Source organism: Zonotrichia albicollis, chromosome 2, assembly GCF_047830755.1.
Source record: "Zonotrichia albicollis isolate bZonAlb1 chromosome 2, bZonAlb1.hap1, whole genome shotgun sequence".
NCBI lineage: Eukaryota > Metazoa > Chordata > Aves > Passeriformes > Passerellidae > Zonotrichia > Zonotrichia albicollis.
The window spans coordinates 35,115,227-35,134,776 of NC_133820.1; the positions used below are offsets into that span (position 1 = coordinate 35,115,227).

Sequence of the window (19,550 nt, forward strand, 5' to 3'; positions counted from 1 at the left end):
AGCCTGTTGAGGTGTGATGGATACAGGCTGTGACAGGAGGTTTGCTGAGCTATCCAGGAAGAGCCCAGTGGCAGTGCCTGCCTGCCTAAGAATGCAGAAGGCACATGCACACACTTCCCAGTAGCTTCCATGCCCAATTCCCAGTGTGTGTTTGCACAGGTAGGAAGCCCTGAGGGCAGGTTGCACAATGACTTGTTCTGCACAATGACTTGTCTTGTCACAAGCCACTGGAGCACCTCTGCCTTGAACGGGCTGCAGGACACAGAGCAGCAGCCTCTCCACTGCGTGTGGCTGCCCTGCTCAGCAGCACTGAAGTGCCCATGTTCATTGAGTGTGAGGAGCCAGCAGAGAACTGTCATAGCCATGCTGAATCCTCTGGGAAGGTCCTTATCCCCCAGATTTATTGTTGTAGCTGGAAGCAGTGCACTGTGGTGTGCATCACTTGCAGGTGGCACAGTGTGAGCACATGGTGCATGGCCAAGTCCTGCTGGAGCCCATGGGCTCCTCCCTCTAGGATGCATCATGGCACCACAGGCACAGTGCAGACACAGCTGTACCCCAGCAGTTTCTTTAAAAGGTAAAGCATTGTTGAGGGAAAAATTCTGGTTTTGAGTTCTAAAGTATCTGTTTCCATTTTTCTGGGGATAAGTGGGAAAAAGAGGCTTGAATTTTTTTGTCTGCTGCTTTTCTTTCCTTTGGGTAGCCAGGGAGTTGCAGTAGAGAGGCAGGTTTTGCCTCAAACCCCAGAGGGTTTGAGTATTTCCAAAAACATGCCAGATCGCATGTTTGGGATTCCCACCTACTGCAAGGCACTGTTTTCATGTACATGTGAGAGTATGTATCTATTTTCCTGGAATTTTGTGCTTTTGTGAAAATATAGTGCAATAGAAGACTGTTACAATCCTTGATTTCTTTCTAAAAAAAATTAAGATGAGGATTTCAACTAACCATCTCTTTAAAGAGCCCTTTAAAACAAAGGGAGAAGATGCCGGCATAGGAACACAATAGGGCAAGCTTAAATAAAAAAAAGTTGCCAAAAGCATTCCCAGACTATTGGCTCTGGTAGTCTGCCAAGGAGAGATTTATTCTCCAGTGGTGTATCATTTAACTACCAATTCTGCTTGCAATCTTAACTTGCAGCCTTGGAGTTTGTCCATATTTGATTTGTTTTTCAGCGCTTCACCTGGAAGGGGCTGTGGGGCAGTGAAGGTTACCATGGGTCACTGCAGTTTGCAGTAATATGTTTTCAGTGTAGTCCAAATTCTCAGCTGGAGACTCTTTCTTGGGATGCTTAAGGATTGTGTGGGAAGGAATTAGTCCCAATAACCCTTAAACGTGTTTAAAAGAGTCCCTTTCTATCCAAGATTCTTAGGATCAAGTTATATAATGATCTGGTTTTGACATTTCTGACTGGAAAAGCATGTGTGTGGAGAGGGAAGGAATCAACTTAGCAACAAAAGAAAAGGCTCTTTGTGTAGAAGACAGCTGTAAAGAAAGTTAGACCTACTGACAGGAGACCTACATTTGTACTGGGCAAGGTTCTGCTTCTTCTCTAGAAAACGTCTGTGAATGTCTCTTTTTACCCTGTTCCTACACTGCCCCAAACTCTCAGCAGCCTGCAAGCAGTCAGATGCCATGCAGCCCTTATTTTTGTTTCTTAAGAATTTCTCTTTCCCTTTCCTGGATATTAGCAGCCTTTAGGGCTCCCCTCCTTGGCCTCACAACTTTGCAGGCTCAGGAATAAAAATAAAACAAGGCAGGCATTAATCAGTCAGTGTCAAACGCTTGGGGAAGATGAATGATACAGCAGAGTCTTGGCATTTCCGTTCTGTTGCGTTGCCTGCATTACTAATTCTCCTTTTGGCACCGGGTCACTTCAGTGTCCTGCCTGTTTGCCTGCAAAAATATTATCTTTGCAGCTGGGGAGCAGGAGGAGGGTTCCACCTTCCCTCCCCCTCTGCATGGGGCACTAGGGTATCACAAAAAAAAAACCCCTGTGTTTCCAAGCTTTTCTGAGGGCTATGGCCATGCAGTCTCTTCCCTGCAGAAACCTTTGCTCTAGCATTATGGTTCTTCATTTCATCCCCAAAGTGCCAGGGGTGAGGCTTGATAAAACTCATTAAAACAAAGTTGTGTCTGGGTACCTCATCCCACAGAAATGGCCAGTGTCTAAATGAGCAGCTCAGCAGCTGGGCTGCAGGAGAGGTTTGGCTCCTAAAGCAGCTCAGTCCTGTGGCTAATGCTGCATTTTGGGGGCTGCTCCTGCTCTGGAGATTTACACACATAGAGTGGTGGTGGTATCAAAGGGAACCAGAGGATAGAACAGGGCTGACTGAACCCTGGGGTCAATAAAACACTCTGGGCCTTGGTTGAGTTGTCCTGCTTATACCTGAATTGCTTTGTAAAATCAGGCTGGAAACATCTCCTTTCTTTGCTGAGAAGGAAGAGAAGGTAAATGTGGTTGGTACACAACTTACTAATAAAGTTTCTGAGCTCAGTGCCCGCAGGAAGCCCAGCCTTCCCCAAGCTCTGCAGCACCTGCATTGGTCTCTCAGCAGGTCACCAATGCCTCGGACAGCTGGGTTGTGAGGGATGTCCCAGCCTCGCAGCACCGCCTGACCCTCACCAGGCTGGACCCTGGGAGCCTCTACGAGGTGGAGATGGCTGCTCACAACTGTGCTGGCAAGGGACAGACAGCCATGGTGACCTTCCGCACAGGTAAAGGACAGACCTTCCCTGGGGTCCCTTTCGCTCTGAGTCAGGGGAATGGCCCTCTGAAACAGCCTATCCCAGCCCTGAGGCACAAAGCACCAGCCTTTGGACAATGGGAGTGTTTCTGCTCTGCAAACCCATCTGTCCTCAACTTAGAGCAACTGTCAGAAGGGAAAATGGAAGGGTAGGATGGGGAAAATTCCAACCCATCCTCTGTGTGAGTTGGAATAAGTCCCTTCTTGCCTTGGTGTCTCAGTTGAACACCTGCAGAACTGTAGAAAATGTGTCTTGCATAAATGTCAAGAGATTGTTTAATTCATCCTCTGCCTGGAGACAGAAATCTAGCAACATTTCAGGAAAGCAAATTAAAAGTTGTAGAAAATTAAAATTGAGGGGGATTATTAACAAGTCTGCCTCCTTAGCTTTTGTTCCTGCCAGCAGGCTGAGTGCTTCGAGCCCCTGGGGCTGTTAGAGTCCAGGAAGTACTTACCTCCACATCCTGTCTGGGAACATTTGCTTTCCTTATCACAGCAAAAGTTAATTCTGAGTGCATCTCTCTCTTACTGATGCCACCTCTCCCTTCTGCACAGGCCGGCGCCCAAAACCAGAGATTGTTGCCAGCAAAGAGCAGCAGATCCAGAGGGATGACCCAGGCACGAGCACGCAGAGCAGCAACCAGGCCGACAACAGCCGTCTGTCCCGTAAGGCCCCCCTGAACTGGCACCGGGGAGCGTGAGGGGTGCTGGGTCTCTTGTGGGTGGCAGTGGTCAGGCATGCTGGGGTTGACATCTCTGCTGGGTAAATCAAGAGTGCAGTGCTGGATGAGTGGTTTCTAGCCTCTGACAAGGAGAGATCCTTCTTGGACACCCCTGCTACTGGCCTTGGCAGACAGCGAGTCCTGGAGCGCAGGCAAATCCCACTGCCTGGCCCCACCTTTAATGTGAGGACGTCTCAGCAACTCTCTACCTTTTTCTGAGTTCCACACAGAGGGTTTAGAAAGCCCTGTCTTGGAATCTGTGAATGTGTGAGGCACACGAGCAGCAAACTGCACAGCACCAGTGGGTGCTGAAGGAGTGTGAGGGAGGAACGGGGACCAGGTTCCATCCTGCATGTCCTGGCATCCTCCTCTCTCAGCCAAGCCCTGGCTAGGGGCAATTAGTTCCCATTCTACAGGTGCAGAGAGTGCTCCATTTGGGTATCTTGCTGCACTGGAGAAACATCAGATCCTACTGGTCAATCTAATTTCTTGTTTCCCACCTTGTCTCTATCATGACTATTGCCTTTATCATCTCTGTGAAATTCTTTTCTTCAATCCTAATACTGTGAGGTCCCATCCTTCAATCTCCCCCATACTTATTCATTTTTTGTCTTTATTTTCATATCCATAGCTCCATTCATCTATTTTCCTCCCATCTTTTGATTGTTTTCCTGTCAAATTGCATTTCCACAGTTCAGAACTTTTCCATTTTTCCTTCTCAGCCATTCCTTCTCAATCTCTTCTATCTCCTACACTTCGTTGTCCCTGCATCGGTCTCCCCGTGCTCACTGCTTCCACATCACCCAGGCTTTTTGCTCTGTCTCCAGCCCTGCATCCACCCCTCACACTGCTTTCCCTCCCACAATGGGTGATCACACCTCAAACTTTGTGTCATCCCACTTGAGCCGGGAGTGGAAAAGCAGCAAGATGTAAGCAGGAGTAAAAGGTGGTTGAAGGCACAAACTGAAATGCCTGAGAGTTAGGGGGTGCCAGCTCTAATGAAGAGCATTCAGGAATTGCAGAGCATGTGGCTGGGTGCAGTGTAGGTAGTCCTTCACCTGCATACCACTGAGCCATAGGATCCTCCAGACAGGATGAGAAGATGTTTCACGTCCTGATGTCCTTCTGGGTCCCTTGCAGCTCCAGAGGCACCAGATCGTCCAACCATCTCCATGGCCTCTGAGACATCTGTGTACGTGACCTGGATCCCCCGTGGGAATGGCGGGTTCCCCATCCAGTCTTTCCGCGTGGAGTATAAGAAATTGAAAAAGTTGGGAGACTGGGTCCTGGCCACCAGTGACATTCCTCCCTCTCGCCTCTCTGTGGAAATCCTAGGCCTGGAGAAAGGTAGGCAGGTGCTCTCCTCCCTGCTTCCTGGAGGTCTGTGGGAAGGCTGCAGGGTCCCTGTAGGATGGTTAACGATCTGTCACGTCCTGCTCAGCCCTGGCATGTGTGAGCAAAACAAAGCTTCCCTGACTCCTGCCCTAGGTGCGTGGGGAAAAGGCTGCAGATGCTTCTCCAATTTCTCCAGCTGCAGAGACCAGCATAGGTTTGACCTCCCTCAGGGAGGCTTAGGCATGTTTTTCTGTATTACAGGATACAATTACTAAAGGCATATGCTTTTGCCTTTTACAAGACAGGACAGAACTTTCCTTAGTTACAGGCAAGACAGATGGGCACACAAATCCCGTTGCACTTCACATGAGAAAAGATTTCATCATGGAGCTGAACAGCTTAGAAGGGGAACATAACTACCCCAAACTAAAGATCAGTAAAATTAAGTTTGAGTAAAAATTACGTAGGGTTTGAGTTTTGAACTGGTGTTTATGTACTTAATTCCCATGGAGTAGAGGAAGATGATGTTTTCATACCTGCTTTCAGGCCAGGATATCCTGTCAGGCGTTTCTTAACTCCCTGCACACCTTCCAAAACTGCTATCTGACCTTTGGACCATCCAGACAGGAATTGGGGAAGGTAAATAAAAGCAGGCTCCATCTAGAACATGGCTGAAATGTGTCCATCCAGTGTTTGTACTTCCACAGCAAACTTGCTGTAGGCTCTCTGCTTTCTGGAGATGTAGCATCTCTTCACAGTCCTGGTGATGCTGACAGTAGAAATCTTGGAAAACTCCATGCCCTGCAGCCGTTTCATTTCCTATTTTCCCCACAGGCACATCCTATAAGTTCCGTGTCCGGGCACTGAACATCCTGGGAGAGAGCGAGCCCAGCGCAGCGTCTCGGCCGTACGTGGTGTCTGGGTACAGTAACCGCGCCTACGAGCGCCCCGTGGCCGGGCCCTACATCACCTTCACGGACGCCATCAATGAGACCACCATCATGCTCAAGTGGATGGTAAGGCTCCCGGGGGTGGAGGGTGCTGCAGGGACAAGAACCAGGTGTGTGGGTGCTCCTCGCACAGCTTGCACATCCTCCAGGTTACCACACAAAGGGATCTGGGATCCAATAGCTGTGTCTGCCAAAGGAGGACTGGCCTTGGGACACATAAAAGGCTGGGAAGTCACAGAGCCTAGGAAACCTTTTGCATCTGAATCCACGTTGTATACAGGGAAGATTTCAATGGATAACTGTGGGGTCTTGACCATTTTGTTCAATAAGCACAGTTGAACAATGCATGGGGCGGCTGCTTGCTCCATTAGCACCTCTTCTCTCCTGATATTTTCCAGCAGATATGTCCTTCGTTCTCATTTGCTGGGTAACAATCCTAAATTTTATAATCATTTACAGCAGACCACTGCAGAGGATTTTTAGGAGTGGGTAGGATCTTTTGGATAACAAGATCATATCTGAGTGTTTTCAACAGCTTAGAGCTTCTTCAGAGGGATGCACTGCTCTCCTCTCCTAGCTGCTTCTAGCCAGAAATTGGCACAAGGCAGGATGGGCACTGCTGTTCATTTAAACTCACACAGTAGCTGACAAAGCACTGGGTGAAAGACAGCAAGAGCATACGGAGCTGGGACAGTACTGCCCTGGGTGTGGGGGAGGAAGAGAGTTGTCTTCAGAAACACAGAGCTCCTGCAGTGACCAGTTCATGGCAAGACCCAGTTTCTCTGGAAGCCATGAGCCTACTGAAGTCAAGATGATGGTGTGCTTGCTCATGCCCAGCTGAGTCACTGTTGTTCAGGAATTTTTTTCTCTTGAATCACTGTCTGAGGCTGCTGAGAGGGAGCAGAGCACTGGTTGCCTGAAGTGACAGGCCCAGATTCACAGCTTGTCTGTTACCTGAGAGAAGCAAAGCTTCAGAGTAGCAAGTAGTACTGAGCTTTTGTAGGGAAGCCCTCATTGTGCAAACCAATGGCAACACAAGGAAGGTCTCTCTGCTAAGTTGTCTTCCTGTCCCATCCCATTTATCCCAGCTGCTCCTCACCTAGTACAATACGAGCATGGACATCTCTGCTAATTTCTGCTCTCCTTCCCATTCTCTGCAGTACATCCCAGCCAGCAACAACAACACTCCCATCCATGGATTTTACATCTACTACCGCCCCACTGACAGTGACAATGACAGTGACTACAAGAAGGATGTGGTGGAAGGTAGGAGACATAGAGAGACTGGGCCCGCCACTGGTCCCTGCTGGAAGACAGCACAGCCGAAAAGAGCCCTGTGCACAAAAGGCAGTGGCTGTCCAGGCTGCTTTACCAGGCACTGCTGCAGAGTTGGGCCAACTGTCTGTTCCCTGAGGAAGTTCAGAGCTCCATGTGTTTTTTTCCTCTTCAGGAGATCGGTACTGGCACTCCATCAGCCACCTGCAGCCAGAGACCTCGTATGACATTAAGATGCAGTGCTTCAATGAGGGAGGTGAAAGTGAGTTCAGCAACGTGATGATCTGTGAAACCAAAGGTAAGTGGATTCCCAGGGCAGCTCTGGGAGCACAGCTGCTGCCTTCCCTGCCTGCAGCTGTCAGAGCACAGCAGGGCAGGAACCGTCCCTGCCTGACAGTACATTACCCAAGCTCCAGTGAAGTGATGGAGGCAGCTTCTCTGGAGAGAAGAGAGACACAGGGTTGTCCATGCTGTTGATCAGTGTGCCCAGTCTGTGCTCGCCCCTTGGGCAGAGTCCATTGCTGTCCCTCAGAGCAGCAGTTACCTTCTGTTCGCCTGTCACATGGGTGGTGACTGGAAGCAGAAGGGCTCACTTTCCCTTGCTGTGCTGAATTCCATGTTGCACTAGAAGCAGGCCCCATGTTGTCTTCAAAGCAGTCATGACAAGAACAGCATTAAGTCCAAGTGTGTGCTTTGGAGAAGCTATTTTGGATTTACTTTTGCTTGAGCAGTCCACAAGCAGATCTGGCAGAACCGTGGGCCAAGCACAGAGGCCTTGTCTGTACTGCCATGTGCATCAGCCTGGGATTCCTGTCTTCCAGCAGTGCTTCTTTAAAGCCACCATAGAAGTCTGGCCGCTCCACAGCAGCATTAACATCCCTGCACTGCTGTGCTATCTGCCATGTCTCTGACGTTCTCTCTTCCTTCCACAGCTCGGAAGTCTCTTGGTCTGCCAGGTCGTCTTCCCCCCTCCCCAGTGCCCCCTCAGCAGCGTCCCCCACTCAGTGGTGGGCACAGTGGCCTGGGGACAGGAGCCATGGTGGCCCGTTCCAGCGACTTGCCGTACTTGATTGTAGGCGTTGTGCTGGGATCCATCGTCCTCCTCATTGTGGCTTTCATCCCCTTTTGCCTTTGGAGAGCGTGGTCCAAGCAGAGTAAGCCTTGTTTCTTGGGGGCTGATATGGTTTGCCTGTGGATTAAATCTGACCCGGGGTGTAGTTGCATGAAATGCCCAAAATGTGAGGGAGTTCTGGGAAGCAGGGAAGGGATGGACAGAGGGCAAGTCTCAGATGTCCTGTGAAACCCCATAAAGACAAAGGCCACTGTTTGTCCCTCATCCTGCTTGCCTTGTTGCAAAGGAACCTCTGGGACTAGGGGGAAGGGCTCCTTTTCACCATTTTTCTCCAAGAGTGCTTTGGATGCCAAAATAGCTGCCTGATAGGACAGCCTAACCGTATACATGCTGAGCTTCAACAAGCTTGACTTTATTTCTAATTTTTGCCTCAGACTTTCTTTTCCTTCCCTCTGCAGAGCAAACCATTGACATGGGCTTCCCAGGAGCTGGGCTGCTGGTGTCATCGTGCCAGTACACCATGGTGCCTCTGAGAGGCATCTCTGCTCCTCGTGCCAATGGACATCCATTTGCCAATGGGCAGCCCTATGCCAGCAGGGCACATCTGAATGGCATCTGCACCTCTGCAGGAGTGGGGTACACAAGCACCAAGCCCCGAGATTACAGCCCCGATGAAATGCCACAGGTGAGTCCACACCTGGAATCAAGAGCTGGTTTGTCCTGAGCTGGAGGCCACACTTGCAGTGAGAGGGCTTTTCCAGGCGTGGCTGGCACACTTTGCAGCATGTAGAAGTGGCAAGGATGGCTTCCCAAAAGAGATTTCCCCTTTGCAGTGAAATCTGAGACACGGGGGGAACAGGAAGGACTCCAGAACACAGATGAAGGGGTGGTTTCTTGGGCCAGGTGCCTCTTAAGGCAGGAGGAGGCAGTGAGGAAAGGCAACTCTTATGGGAACAAACAGTTCCTGTCCCCTGAGCAAAGCTCACAGGGACTGACAATGCTGAGGACTCTGTCTGTAAAAGGGTAAGAGGCAGTGCCAGAGCTGAGATGATAAATTGCTTATCCCCCACTCATTCAGCAGTAAGTGTAAAGTGAGTTTTTCAGTGCTCAGTTTCACTACCCTCAGTAGCAAAAGAAACAGTTTCAGCTTTTTCTGCCTTCTGCTGTAAGCACTTCAGCGGTCTGCCCCAGGGCTCTGACTCACAGATCAGCGCGTGCCTCTTAATGCTGCTGTGTGCCAGTGCTCTGCTAAGAATCCTTCTCTCCTTCCAGTCACACGAGGAGACTAATGCCTTGCTGCAGGCAGGAGTGCTGCAGAATGGGAGTGCCCAGCAAGACTACCAGCCCTCCAGGTGAGTCCTGGCCTGTGGAGAGAGAGGGTGGAACAATCTACTGGGACCCATAAGACTACATCCTCACAGGGGCCTGTCATCAATACACTCCTATCTGTCCCAGCTCTTGAGAAACAAATCCAAATCTCCAGCACTAGGACACCTTGGTCTAAATTCTCCTCACACAACTCATTCCTCTTAGGATTTCAGGAAGGAATAATTTAATTGTAGAGGTGGCCAAGACCTACTCCCCTCTGTCCCCTTTTCCTCTTCCTGTTTCTAAGTGGGAGACTGAAAAGCAGGATGACAGAAGCAAACATCTGTGATTGATGCTGATAAACAGCTGCCCCAGAATCTGCCCTCACACAAAGCGAGTGCTTTGTGTCTCACTGTTCAGACATCATTCATTACTGTGCTCCCTGTGAGTCACTATTCCTCTCAGCTCCTGTGGCATTCGCCAGCTGTCGGGTCATGGATACCAGGTCTCATGTCACCTCATTCCCATATCACTGGCGCATCCCAATTTCTGCTCTTCCCTTCATTTAGGAATGTTCTGTGTCACAGCATTGATGAACTGGCTGTAACACATGAGTTAGATCTTTCAAGGAGGAAAGATCTGTAAACAGCACCAAACCTCTTTGCCTGCTTCCCCAGATTGCCCAGTTCCAGAACAGAAGACAGCTCTTTCCTCTACAGTCTCCCAGATGACTCCACTCACCAGCTTCTTCAACCACAAGATGATTGCCCTCACCTTCAAGAGCACTTTGTTGGCCTCCACCATTCAGTGATAGGAAGCAAAGTGGGAGGGCCTAGCCTGGATGCTCGACGGGATACCCTCTTCCACCAAGGTCAGTGGTTTGGGAAACTCCATGCCTCCTTCATCTCATCATTTTAGGCTGCTCTTGAGGGGAAATCTCAATGCAGAGCCTTTCTGATGGCTTGTATTCAAGTGATATGAATCCATCTCCCTGGGACCTAATCCACTGATCCACCCCTGTAGTGCAGATCAGACTTGTTTTGTGTGATCATGGCATCGAATTCCCACACAGACTTTCAGAATGCAGATCTTCCTCTTTGATCAGAGTACCCCTCCTCATAAAGTGAACTGTTGACTTGAAACCTCCCACTGCATCTCTCTTTCCAGTGTGCATTGTAATAATGTCTTGCTCCTTTCCTCCTCAGGAAGCCCTTGCTGCTTAGGGCTAGTGCCAGTTGAAGAGGTAGAACGACTAGACTGCTGCCAGTCCAGAGGAGATCTCCATGCCCAGAACCTGGTGATCACATCTTTGGGTCAGGAGCTACCAAGACATCTGAACAGCAGCCCTCCACCACTGAGACCCTTAGAGACTCATCCTCCCACCAGTTAGGGACCAAGCTGCCTTTTGCAAAAGACTTATTCTAAAGAGAAAAAGAGAAAGGGTATTTATTTTTGTATAACACCCCTATTTATATATTTATGCACTTGTATATAGATGTATATGTGCCTTTTATAATGCTATGGAGACAGAAGGCATCCTCAGCTAGGTCACAGGAGGACCCAGGAAACAAGGCAGCAGCTCCCAGTGGCACCATCAGAGCATACAATGGAAACAGCTGGACAAGGACACTGCAGGACATGGGTCCAAACAGAGCTGCCAGCACCCTCTTGCAGCGAGGGTTTCACAACAAATAATGCAGCCCAAAAGGTCTTTTCCTTTCCCCCACAGGAAAACTTTGTTCCAGGAACATGCTCCTGTGAATGAACTGGAGTTATGCACTCTGCCTAATCAACTTAAACAACCTTTCACATACACGCCATCTGCAGCTGCCTATCTGTAAAGACAAATCCACGCTTTAACATCTAAAATAAAGGCTTTAGTCTTTGCTGTGCCTGGCTCTAAGGTGATTCCTCACACAGAATGAGCCCTTTCTTTTTCACTTGCAGAGACATACAGCAAGCAGGACATCTGGGGAAAGGTGACATTTTCCTGCAGTGGGAGTTTTCCAGATAGACACCGGTGATGCTGAGTCTGGGGTCTTGTTCCCTGTCTCCAGCTGAGTCTCTAGGAATGTGGCTACCCAGCTGGCACTGCATGTCCTTGCCCTTTGCTAGGCAAGGGATTGGTGCCAGACAGCCCCTCGCCTGGGCTCCAGCCATTTCCTACCTCCCAGGGCACAACCTGCAGCTGCACAAGAGCTCCCAGCACCAGGTGCATTCCTCAGCAGGGACCCCCTGTAAGGGTAGGCTGCACCAGCACCATTCACACACTTGTGCTGGGACCAGCAAGAAGTTCTTGGGCCTGGCTGGGATATGGCTGGAGGCCTGCTCAGTGTACACCAGACAGAGACACAAAGAGCTGTGGCAAGAGGTGGGAAATGGGGAGGAACAGTGAGAGCAGCTGGAGGTTTTTAATTTATTCAATTAAAAATTAGCATCTCAGGAGCCTTGCATGGGAAGAACACAACCCCTCCAGCCTGGGGATGAAGGAAGGGTTCACAATGAGGCAGGGTAAGTGCTGTAAATGATCACATACTGCCACCACACCAAATGAGAGAAGCAAAAAAGAGCAATACCTGGAAACACACAGAGCTTGGCCCTCTGACGGATCAGGCGGCTGCAAGCCAGTGGAATTACAGGCTGCCTTCCATTGTTACACCCTCCTCCTGCCAGTAAATGCCATGTCCTTCCCTGAGGAGAAAGGCCCCTTTGCTTTCTCCTGGCCAGTAGTGTGTTCCTGGACTAACTAGCTCAGCTGGCAGAGCAGGACCACTGCTGCTCAACAGTAACAACTGCTTGCTTGAGGCAGACTTCTTTTACCATTTTTGAGAATAAATATTTGCCCCAAGGAAACTTCAAACCAGCTTCCCACAGCCACTTGTTTGAAGATAGACACAGACATAATCCACACACAGCGCACCTTGTCCAGTGCAACCCTCTGCAATGAAGTGATAACAGTATTTAGTAGTTTTATTTGCTATTTTTTATTCCAAATATGTTGTTACAGTCATATTTTGATAGAAAAAACACATACAACTCTTTACAACTAAACCCCTGGATAGCCAAACCAATTAATTTTGCACTTCCAGGCATGACTGCTGCCACAGTTAATTTTAAGGGTGACTTGGATTGTTAGTTACTATTTCTGAACAGGGAGTTTGAATCTCAGAGTCTTGTGCTAAAGCTTGTAGAAAGAGGCACCCACCTTTTCTGCTAAGGAAGGCAAGTTCTTTCACATCTCATCTACTCCGCCCTGGCTGATTTCCTCTCTCAGAAGGGCCACCTCACAAGTCATGTGCATGAGCCGTGACTCCAGCCGGGCTGTCTCTTTGATGTCAGCACTTCGGGTGCCCTCAAATTCCCCGCCCTGTAGATTAAAAAAAAATGGAGAGGAAAATAATGGCTCCTAGAAAACATGGAGAATTAACAGTGGAATTTATTTCAAATAGGGAAAGTGAAGCTTGCCAAGAACCAGGACATACCCATGACTTTTCCCCACTTTAGTCAGAACTATGTGAAAGACTGAAGGTTCACTAACTTAGACTTCCTCCCAAGTACAGAGCAATAAATCCACTTCTCATTGTAATGCTGTTACATGATTGTAATATGACTGCTTCCATGTAACAAAGGAATATTCTTTTAATTCCTTCAAGGCATATTTTAATTAGAAATTAGTTTGTTTCAGTCTTAGCAGCAAAGTAAGAAATTGCAGAGATGGTAAGGTAAGGAGCAGCCATTCAGCCTGTCCCACTCCTAGCCCAAACTGCTGACTGCAGAGCAGGATGTGAGACTGGGGAGCTGGGGAGGGCCACACGATCACTTACCCATTTCTGAACAATCCCAAACCTGCAAGCACTGCAGTGGCTACAAGGCTCACCTGACCAGTTGTCAGTGATTCCAGCTCAGTTTCAAGCTGATGCTTTTCATGGCAAAACCTGTTCAGCTGGTGCAGCTTGCTTGTGTTTTCCCTTGTCAGCTTCGCTAGCTGATGCTGCAGAACTACAATTTTTTCCTAGAAAGATGTAAAAAGTCGATCTGGGATGAGAGAGGACAAAAAGTGTGGAGTGGGGAAGAAGTTGTAGGCACAATGTAAATGTCACAGGTAAACAACAGACTGATCCTGCCACACCAGCAGGCAGGATCTGACGCACAGTACCTTTAGTGCAGTGTCATCTTTTTGTTTTTAATATATCTAAATTACAAATGCCTAATTAAGTAAAGCAGTTAGGCTAAAGTGTAAGGAAAAGAAAGCTATTAGGTACATAGTATTTCTGTACCCTCCTGTGCCCTTCTGTAAAGGCAGCAGAAGTGTGTTACCTGCTTGCACCACAGCAGCTGAGCCTTAGGCCCCACCAAAAAGAAGACATGAACTTTTCAGACTGCACAGATTGGCACCCCAGGCATGAGCCAGAGCCTGCCCTGTACTCAAAGTCTCTCACCAAAGGCAGTAAGAGAAAGCAGGAGGTGCTGAATGCCACCTGAGAACCAGAGAAAAGCACTCTGCAAGAGCTTCATGTAGGGAATGAAGTAGGACAATGTGTTTGAGGAAAGCAAAGCAGAGAGATCAACTACCTCCATGAAAAATAGGATGTGCACCAGCAACTGGAGCAGAGGTAGCAATGATGATGGGAAATTGGAGTTGAACACTATGGTCTATTAAGGATAAGTGAAAAAAAAATCAAATATGAGCAAGTTGACAAAAGATTTTAGTGTAACTTTTCAGTCCCCAGGAAAACGAAGCCTTAACAGATCATCACAACACATGTGTCTTCTTCCTCTTCCTGCTACTTACCTCCCATTCTTTGAGCTCCACAAAATGCTCGTACTCTTTCTCCATTATTCTCACTTTCATCTGCTCCCTAGGTATATTAACAGAGTTTACTTGAACTGCTTCAAAATCAACCAGCCGACCAAACTTCTCCATCATCAGATTATTGCGCCTCTCCTCCAGTCCTAACAGAGGGACATGGGCACAAATGGCAGCACTGTCATTCATTGGTTTACAAGAATTTCTGCCTTATCTCAGCTTTTTGTTTGAGCCCTTTGATATTTGCTCTGTAATAAATAATTCACACAAAACCACACAGAGCTCACAGCTGAGTCATGCCATTTGTCCTTACCCATGATGATGCCTGTGTGGTCACTAAGCCGGTCCTAGCAAACCACTCTCACACCACAGGCTGTATAGGGCCTTTGCAGGTCTGGTGGTGCTAGACACAACTCTGGGGTTCCCTCTTGGGAAACTGTTTTGAATAGGCCTTGTTTCCTTCTTCAGATGTTCCAAAGGGGGGAAATTACCAGAAAAAGCTTATGTATCTTTGGAGAAACTACTTTCATCCTACGAGTTCTGGTTTACAAGCAAAAATAGCAAACATGTCCAGACTTCCAGTGTCTCATCCTAGTCAGCTCTACTTATACTAAGTTCCCAAATTGGCACAGTCTGATGACTCTGCAATGCTGGAGAACCACTACTCCATCAAAACAGTCTGCTTGATCTGTTCTATTTTCTGCAATTACTCTCTGCAATATCCATGCAAGTATAGAGCCAGATGCTGTGAGTTACCCACAGCCAGTGAGAGGGACAGAAGGAATATTAGCAATGCTGTATTGTTCAGAGTCTTTGTTACTCACCTTGAATCTCCATCTCCATCTCCTTTTTGTCCTGGATAAGCTGCTTATGTTGCTCCTTGGCCTTCTTATGGATCTCCCTTTGCATTATCTTTTCATTACGTAGGTCCACAATTCTCTTCTTCAGGTACTGCAAGGACTGATTGGTAAATACTAAAGTCTGGGAGAAGTCATGGGGCATCTCCCCATCATCCAAGCACTGCACCTGCAAAAGCAGCCAGAAATAAGCAAGGCTGGCTTTACTTCTTAAGGGCGATGGAGATGTCTCTTCATATAAAATGTGTGAGCAATAGAGAGTTAATGAGTGAGGTGGGCATGGGCACAACTTTGTTTTTAGGCCAAGGAATTGTGTGAATGAGTGCATTGTACCCAATCTGGCATTATTGAACTGGGCAGAATTCCCATTAATTTCAATACTTTTTGGGGATTTTTTGATTTGTTTTTCTGAGGCGGTGTTTCATTTTTTTTCCCCCACAAGAATATCAGTAGGTGTGGACCTGAAAGAGAATACCATGCCAAACCTATACAGCACTTGAAGACTATGCACATTTCAGCTATAGGCCAGCCTGCCTGTCCTTACCTCATTTCTGTCATTACAGAAGAAGGGGGAAAAAAGGGAATTCCAGAGGAAATAGCAGCATTAAGTTCAGTTAATGGCACTTCCTTCCCAGGAGACCATAGTGAATCAGGAACTAAGAGCCCCAAAGAACAGTAACACTGTTGTTTAGTTGTACACAGGCTACTCTGCACATGCAGATGCACAGCATCTTGAATTACCTGATGAAGTCTCAAAGGCACAACTACATCCAGCTCATTCAGTTTGTGCAGCTTTTCCCACTGAAAGGCCTCCAGTTCCCTGTTTTTTCTGTCCAGACTGGTTTCTATTTCTTTTGCCTGCAGAAAGACAAATTGTGGACAAACAAAATCCTGTGATACTTAGAATGCACAAGGCAACAAGGTTCTATTAGAGTTCCTGATTCAAAGGGAAAAAAGTATATAAAAATGTGGTTTTTTTAAACTATATATAATAGGCGAGTTTCATAGGCAAACCCAAGGATTATCCACATATATTCAAGCAAAATTCTAACCTGAATACCTCTGCACACGTGTACACTTGTGAATGTCTCCTTAGAGCTGCCCTGTATGTATCAAGAGACAGCTGCTTTGTTTAGCATCTAAAACACTTGTATATCTACAGAGCCTGCAAGATAATTTTTATTGTGTTATGCCTGGAAATGCTTATTGATTCTGCATGAGAAAGAAACAATTCAGACTCAAATGTCATGCCCCAGGGTGAATATGTGGCAGCTGGCACTTAGGAAAGCCTTTAAAAACTAAACAAATTTTGTATGTTAAGCATGCTTGATGGAACATTTTTGAGACAAAAAAAGCGCAGGACTTGCACAATGATATTTTGGCAGCACCCTCTCTCTTCCAGATAACCCTTCAAAATAAGGTATTTTTTTAATGAGCAGAAATCAAATTTCTTAATGAATGCAAGAGTTCAAAAAGGCAAAATGGAGAATTTGTACCAAAAGTTTATTCAGTGATTACCTGTGACAAAGAGCAATGGAAAATAACTAAAAGCAAAAGAAAGAGATGGAAGAATAGAATTTTTATGCATTTATTTTAACCTGGATTTGTGTTAGGGTAAGTATTCTTCAATCTCTGTTCCTGTACACACACACAGAGGATAGGCCAGACCACACCATGTGTTTCATCAGAACCAGAGAATCCAGTTCCTGCTGCTGCATAAGATTAGACAGCTGGGAAGGAACTGATATAAAGCCTGGATCCAGCTCCATGAAAGCGAAGGTCGGACCAACTTGATTTACTCTTCTCAGGTGACCCATATTGAGCTGCCTCCTGCCTCTGTGCTTCCACAGGTATCTCTTCCCAAATGGAGGCCTCTCGGAGGGTTAGGGTTCTGTTTTTAAGTCTTAGAGCAGCACTAATCACTAGCACTACATTGAACATGCTGATGCTTTCTGAGAAAACACTAAAATACCTTTATGGCCAAGGCATTATATTCCTTTTTGAGGTCAGCAGCAGCTTTCTTCTCCTCTTGTAAAGCTTTCTCAATGCCTATGCGCTGCTGCCGGAGCTGGATGGTGTTCAGAAAGAGATCCTCACTGCAGCCTGAGAGGGAAAGGTCAAAGAAGAGCTTACTTTCACTGTGACTACTCTGGAATTACTGATTAGAGCTGGTACCTTCTCCTGCTGTGCACATTCCCAGCATTGCCCATAATAACACCATGGGTTTGGTTCCCTAAATCTTCCTTAAACATAAACCCATGGGCCACGTGCCTCCGTGGACGGGTGACTGTCTTGGATGGATCTTTTTCTTCTTTACATTCAGTCAAGGCAGCTTGTTTCCAGAAGTCAGATTAAATGCATCAAAACCAGCATTAAAGACAAGTGCTCAAAAATTAGCTTTTGTAAGCAATGCAGCTCCAGTAGTTAATATGTGTTGCAGTAAAATCTTCAATTATGTGCACTCATAGTTGTTTCTCCATAGCCCCCTTCGCTATAAATTATGAACTTGCTGTAGGGATCATTTATAGCTCTACTTGTAAACAAAGCTGTATTTCATGGAACCTGTGTCATGGTAAGGAAGATATGTGAATTTCTATCTAATACTGTGATTTCAGTAATGCTTAGCAAATGCATAATTATGCCCAAATCAGCAGGCATAATAATAAAAAAGAGAGCCCAATAAAGGCAAAAAAAATTCCACATAAAGGGACAAATATGAAGGTACTAATCCAACAGGTAATTACCCTATCAAATTAGCAATTTGGACATTTTAAGCAAGAAATAAAAATCTTTATTTCTTCCCAATATTCCATTGAAAAATGAGATGAACAAGGAGTTAATAAAAAATTCAATTTGTGGAAATGATTTTAAAATCCAATTTAAAAAAAAAAGGGAAGGCAAATTGTTGGTAAGTTAGAACTTGAAAATGAAGCAGTGCTGTTGCATGGTCATTGACACATCACTCAAAGATTAAAAAAAAAAAAAAACAAAAACAAACATCTGAATTAGCTAAGCTTGTACAAAAGAAAAGGAGAGAGAAAGATTGCCTGCCTTTTTTGAATGCACAAATGAAGAGGATTCTGCAAAGTAAAGCTACTCACTTTTCAGAGCAGCCTAGCAACAGGCAATTGCTGCATAAATCCACGAGGTGGTAACAAAGAGCTTCAATTAACAGCATGAGGATCCCCTCAGAATTTCCCTGAACAGAGAGGGATCCAGCCAGGCCACGCAGCTGGGTCTCCAGAGAGCACAGCCATGCCACTGCTCCAATCCAAAAAGGAAACTTCTCTCTCCAGATAACAGCGATGGAATGGTGAATGCTTCTTTACCCAAAAGAATTTACTCTTAGTGCTTAGCTAAGTTTTATTTTTCCAAACTTTTTTAATTAGGGTAGTCTACACTACCAGCAGTTTTATTGTCTTGACCAAAGTTTCCCAGGGAAAAATGCTGCACACAGGAGGGGTACACACATTCCACCCCTTCATGACTTTATCATGCAGTGAATAATTTTAAAAATCTGTGTTTTCTTTCCACACACATGATGCTGCCCCTAAAGCTAAACAACAAGACAAGGAAATAACAGCTTAGGTACCTTCTGGGCAAACTGAGTCATCAAAGACTATGCGTTCAGATCCACCATTTTCTTCATCAGTCTTTAAGTCAGGCTTTTCATCATCCTCCTCTTCATTCTCATTTTGTTCACCTGAAAGAAACAGGCACTGGCTTGCAAAATGCTCCAGACTCACCAGCCATGCATTATGCCAATGTGCTGGTGAACACAAGCCCAGCAACCCATGAAAGATCACTCTGGTAATATGTGAATCCAGGCCCCTTGTGCCTATTGCTTTGATCTGATGTGATGTTTTCACAGAAAGGAAAAAGGAAAAAGGGAAAGAGCAAGAGAGAGAGAGAGATCACCTAGTAGTAGTACAGGCACAGATGCAGCCCATGTTTTTGGGACTTATCTTCAACATATTTTCTCTCTTTATATGTGTTAGGAACTTGAACAGCGTGGGTTTAGCATTCTACCACAGAGATTAATCAACCAAGCAGAATATGGAAGCACAAATCTGTCATAAAACATCACCATCGCCTGCACTTTTTGCTAATCATGTCCCACTTAAAATCAAAAGCCATGTCAGAGAGAGGACAAGTATTTTAGCTCAGTAGGACTGCCTAGCTTTAACAGCTTAAAACTGAGTCACTAAGATGAATGAAATCCTTTTGTAATAGGTTTAGTCCTGTGAGTAATAGATGATTGCAGATTAGGTTTATGATCTCTCATTAGTCAATGGACAGAGTAAAGCGGAATGTCATAAATGTGACAGACTAATCACTTATCCATAGCTCCCATTGATAAAGCATGGGAAGCACCTATTTAAAGCTGTGCCTCTTCCTCTTACCAATTATCAGTCCTCGGTATTGACTTATAGAGTGTAAATTGCAGGAGCTGCTATCAGACCAACTGCAGTCATGT

General features: G+C 46.5%; 2 protein-coding genes across 7 annotated transcripts in view; one reads left to right on the top strand and one right to left on the bottom strand.

Annotated features, from left to right (window-relative positions):
- BOC (BOC cell adhesion associated, oncogene regulated) overlaps nt 1-11,299 on the top strand; it is a 54,684-nt gene extending 43,385 nt beyond the window's left edge. The window contains exons 9-19 of one of the 2 annotated variants that reach the window (XM_026792864.2): nt 2,556-2,718; nt 3,303-3,413; nt 4,610-4,816; nt 5,639-5,820; nt 6,915-7,020; nt 7,205-7,327; nt 7,962-8,183; nt 8,560-8,786; nt 9,374-9,453; nt 10,087-10,280; nt 10,615-11,299. In XM_026792864.2, coding sequence (XP_026648665.2) covers nt 2,556-2,718; nt 3,303-3,413; nt 4,610-4,816; nt 5,639-5,820; nt 6,915-7,020; nt 7,205-7,327; nt 7,962-8,183; nt 8,560-8,786; nt 9,374-9,453; nt 10,087-10,280; nt 10,615-10,799 — 1,800 coding nt within the window. In that variant the 3' untranslated portion in view covers nt 10,800-11,299. The remainder of the gene's footprint in view (nt 1-2,555; nt 2,719-3,302; nt 3,414-4,609; nt 4,817-5,638; nt 5,821-6,914; nt 7,021-7,204; nt 7,328-7,961; nt 8,184-8,559; nt 8,787-9,373; nt 9,454-10,086; nt 10,281-10,614) is intronic. The other variant, XM_014266432.3, reaches the window with a different exon arrangement.
- Nucleotides 11,300-12,379: 1,080 nt separating this feature from the next.
- The window catches only part of CFAP44 (cilia and flagella associated protein 44), a 43,374-nt gene continuing 36,203 nt past the window's right edge, over nt 12,380-19,550 (bottom strand). For 4 of the 5 annotated variants that reach the window (XM_026792868.2, XM_026792867.2, XM_026792870.2 and 1 more), the window contains 7 exons: nt 18,666-18,776; nt 17,046-17,176; nt 15,815-15,931; nt 15,041-15,242; nt 14,202-14,362; nt 13,287-13,421; nt 12,380-12,776 (listed from right to left, as the gene is read on the bottom strand). In XM_026792868.2, the coding sequence (XP_026648669.2) occupies nt 12,642-12,776; nt 13,287-13,421; nt 14,202-14,362; nt 15,041-15,242; nt 15,815-15,931; nt 17,046-17,176; nt 18,666-18,776 (992 nt within the window). In that variant the 3' untranslated portion in view covers nt 12,380-12,641. The remainder of the gene's footprint in view (nt 12,777-13,286; nt 13,422-14,201; nt 14,363-15,040; nt 15,243-15,814; nt 15,932-17,045; nt 17,177-18,665; nt 18,777-19,550) is intronic. The other variant, XM_026792869.2, reaches the window with a different exon arrangement.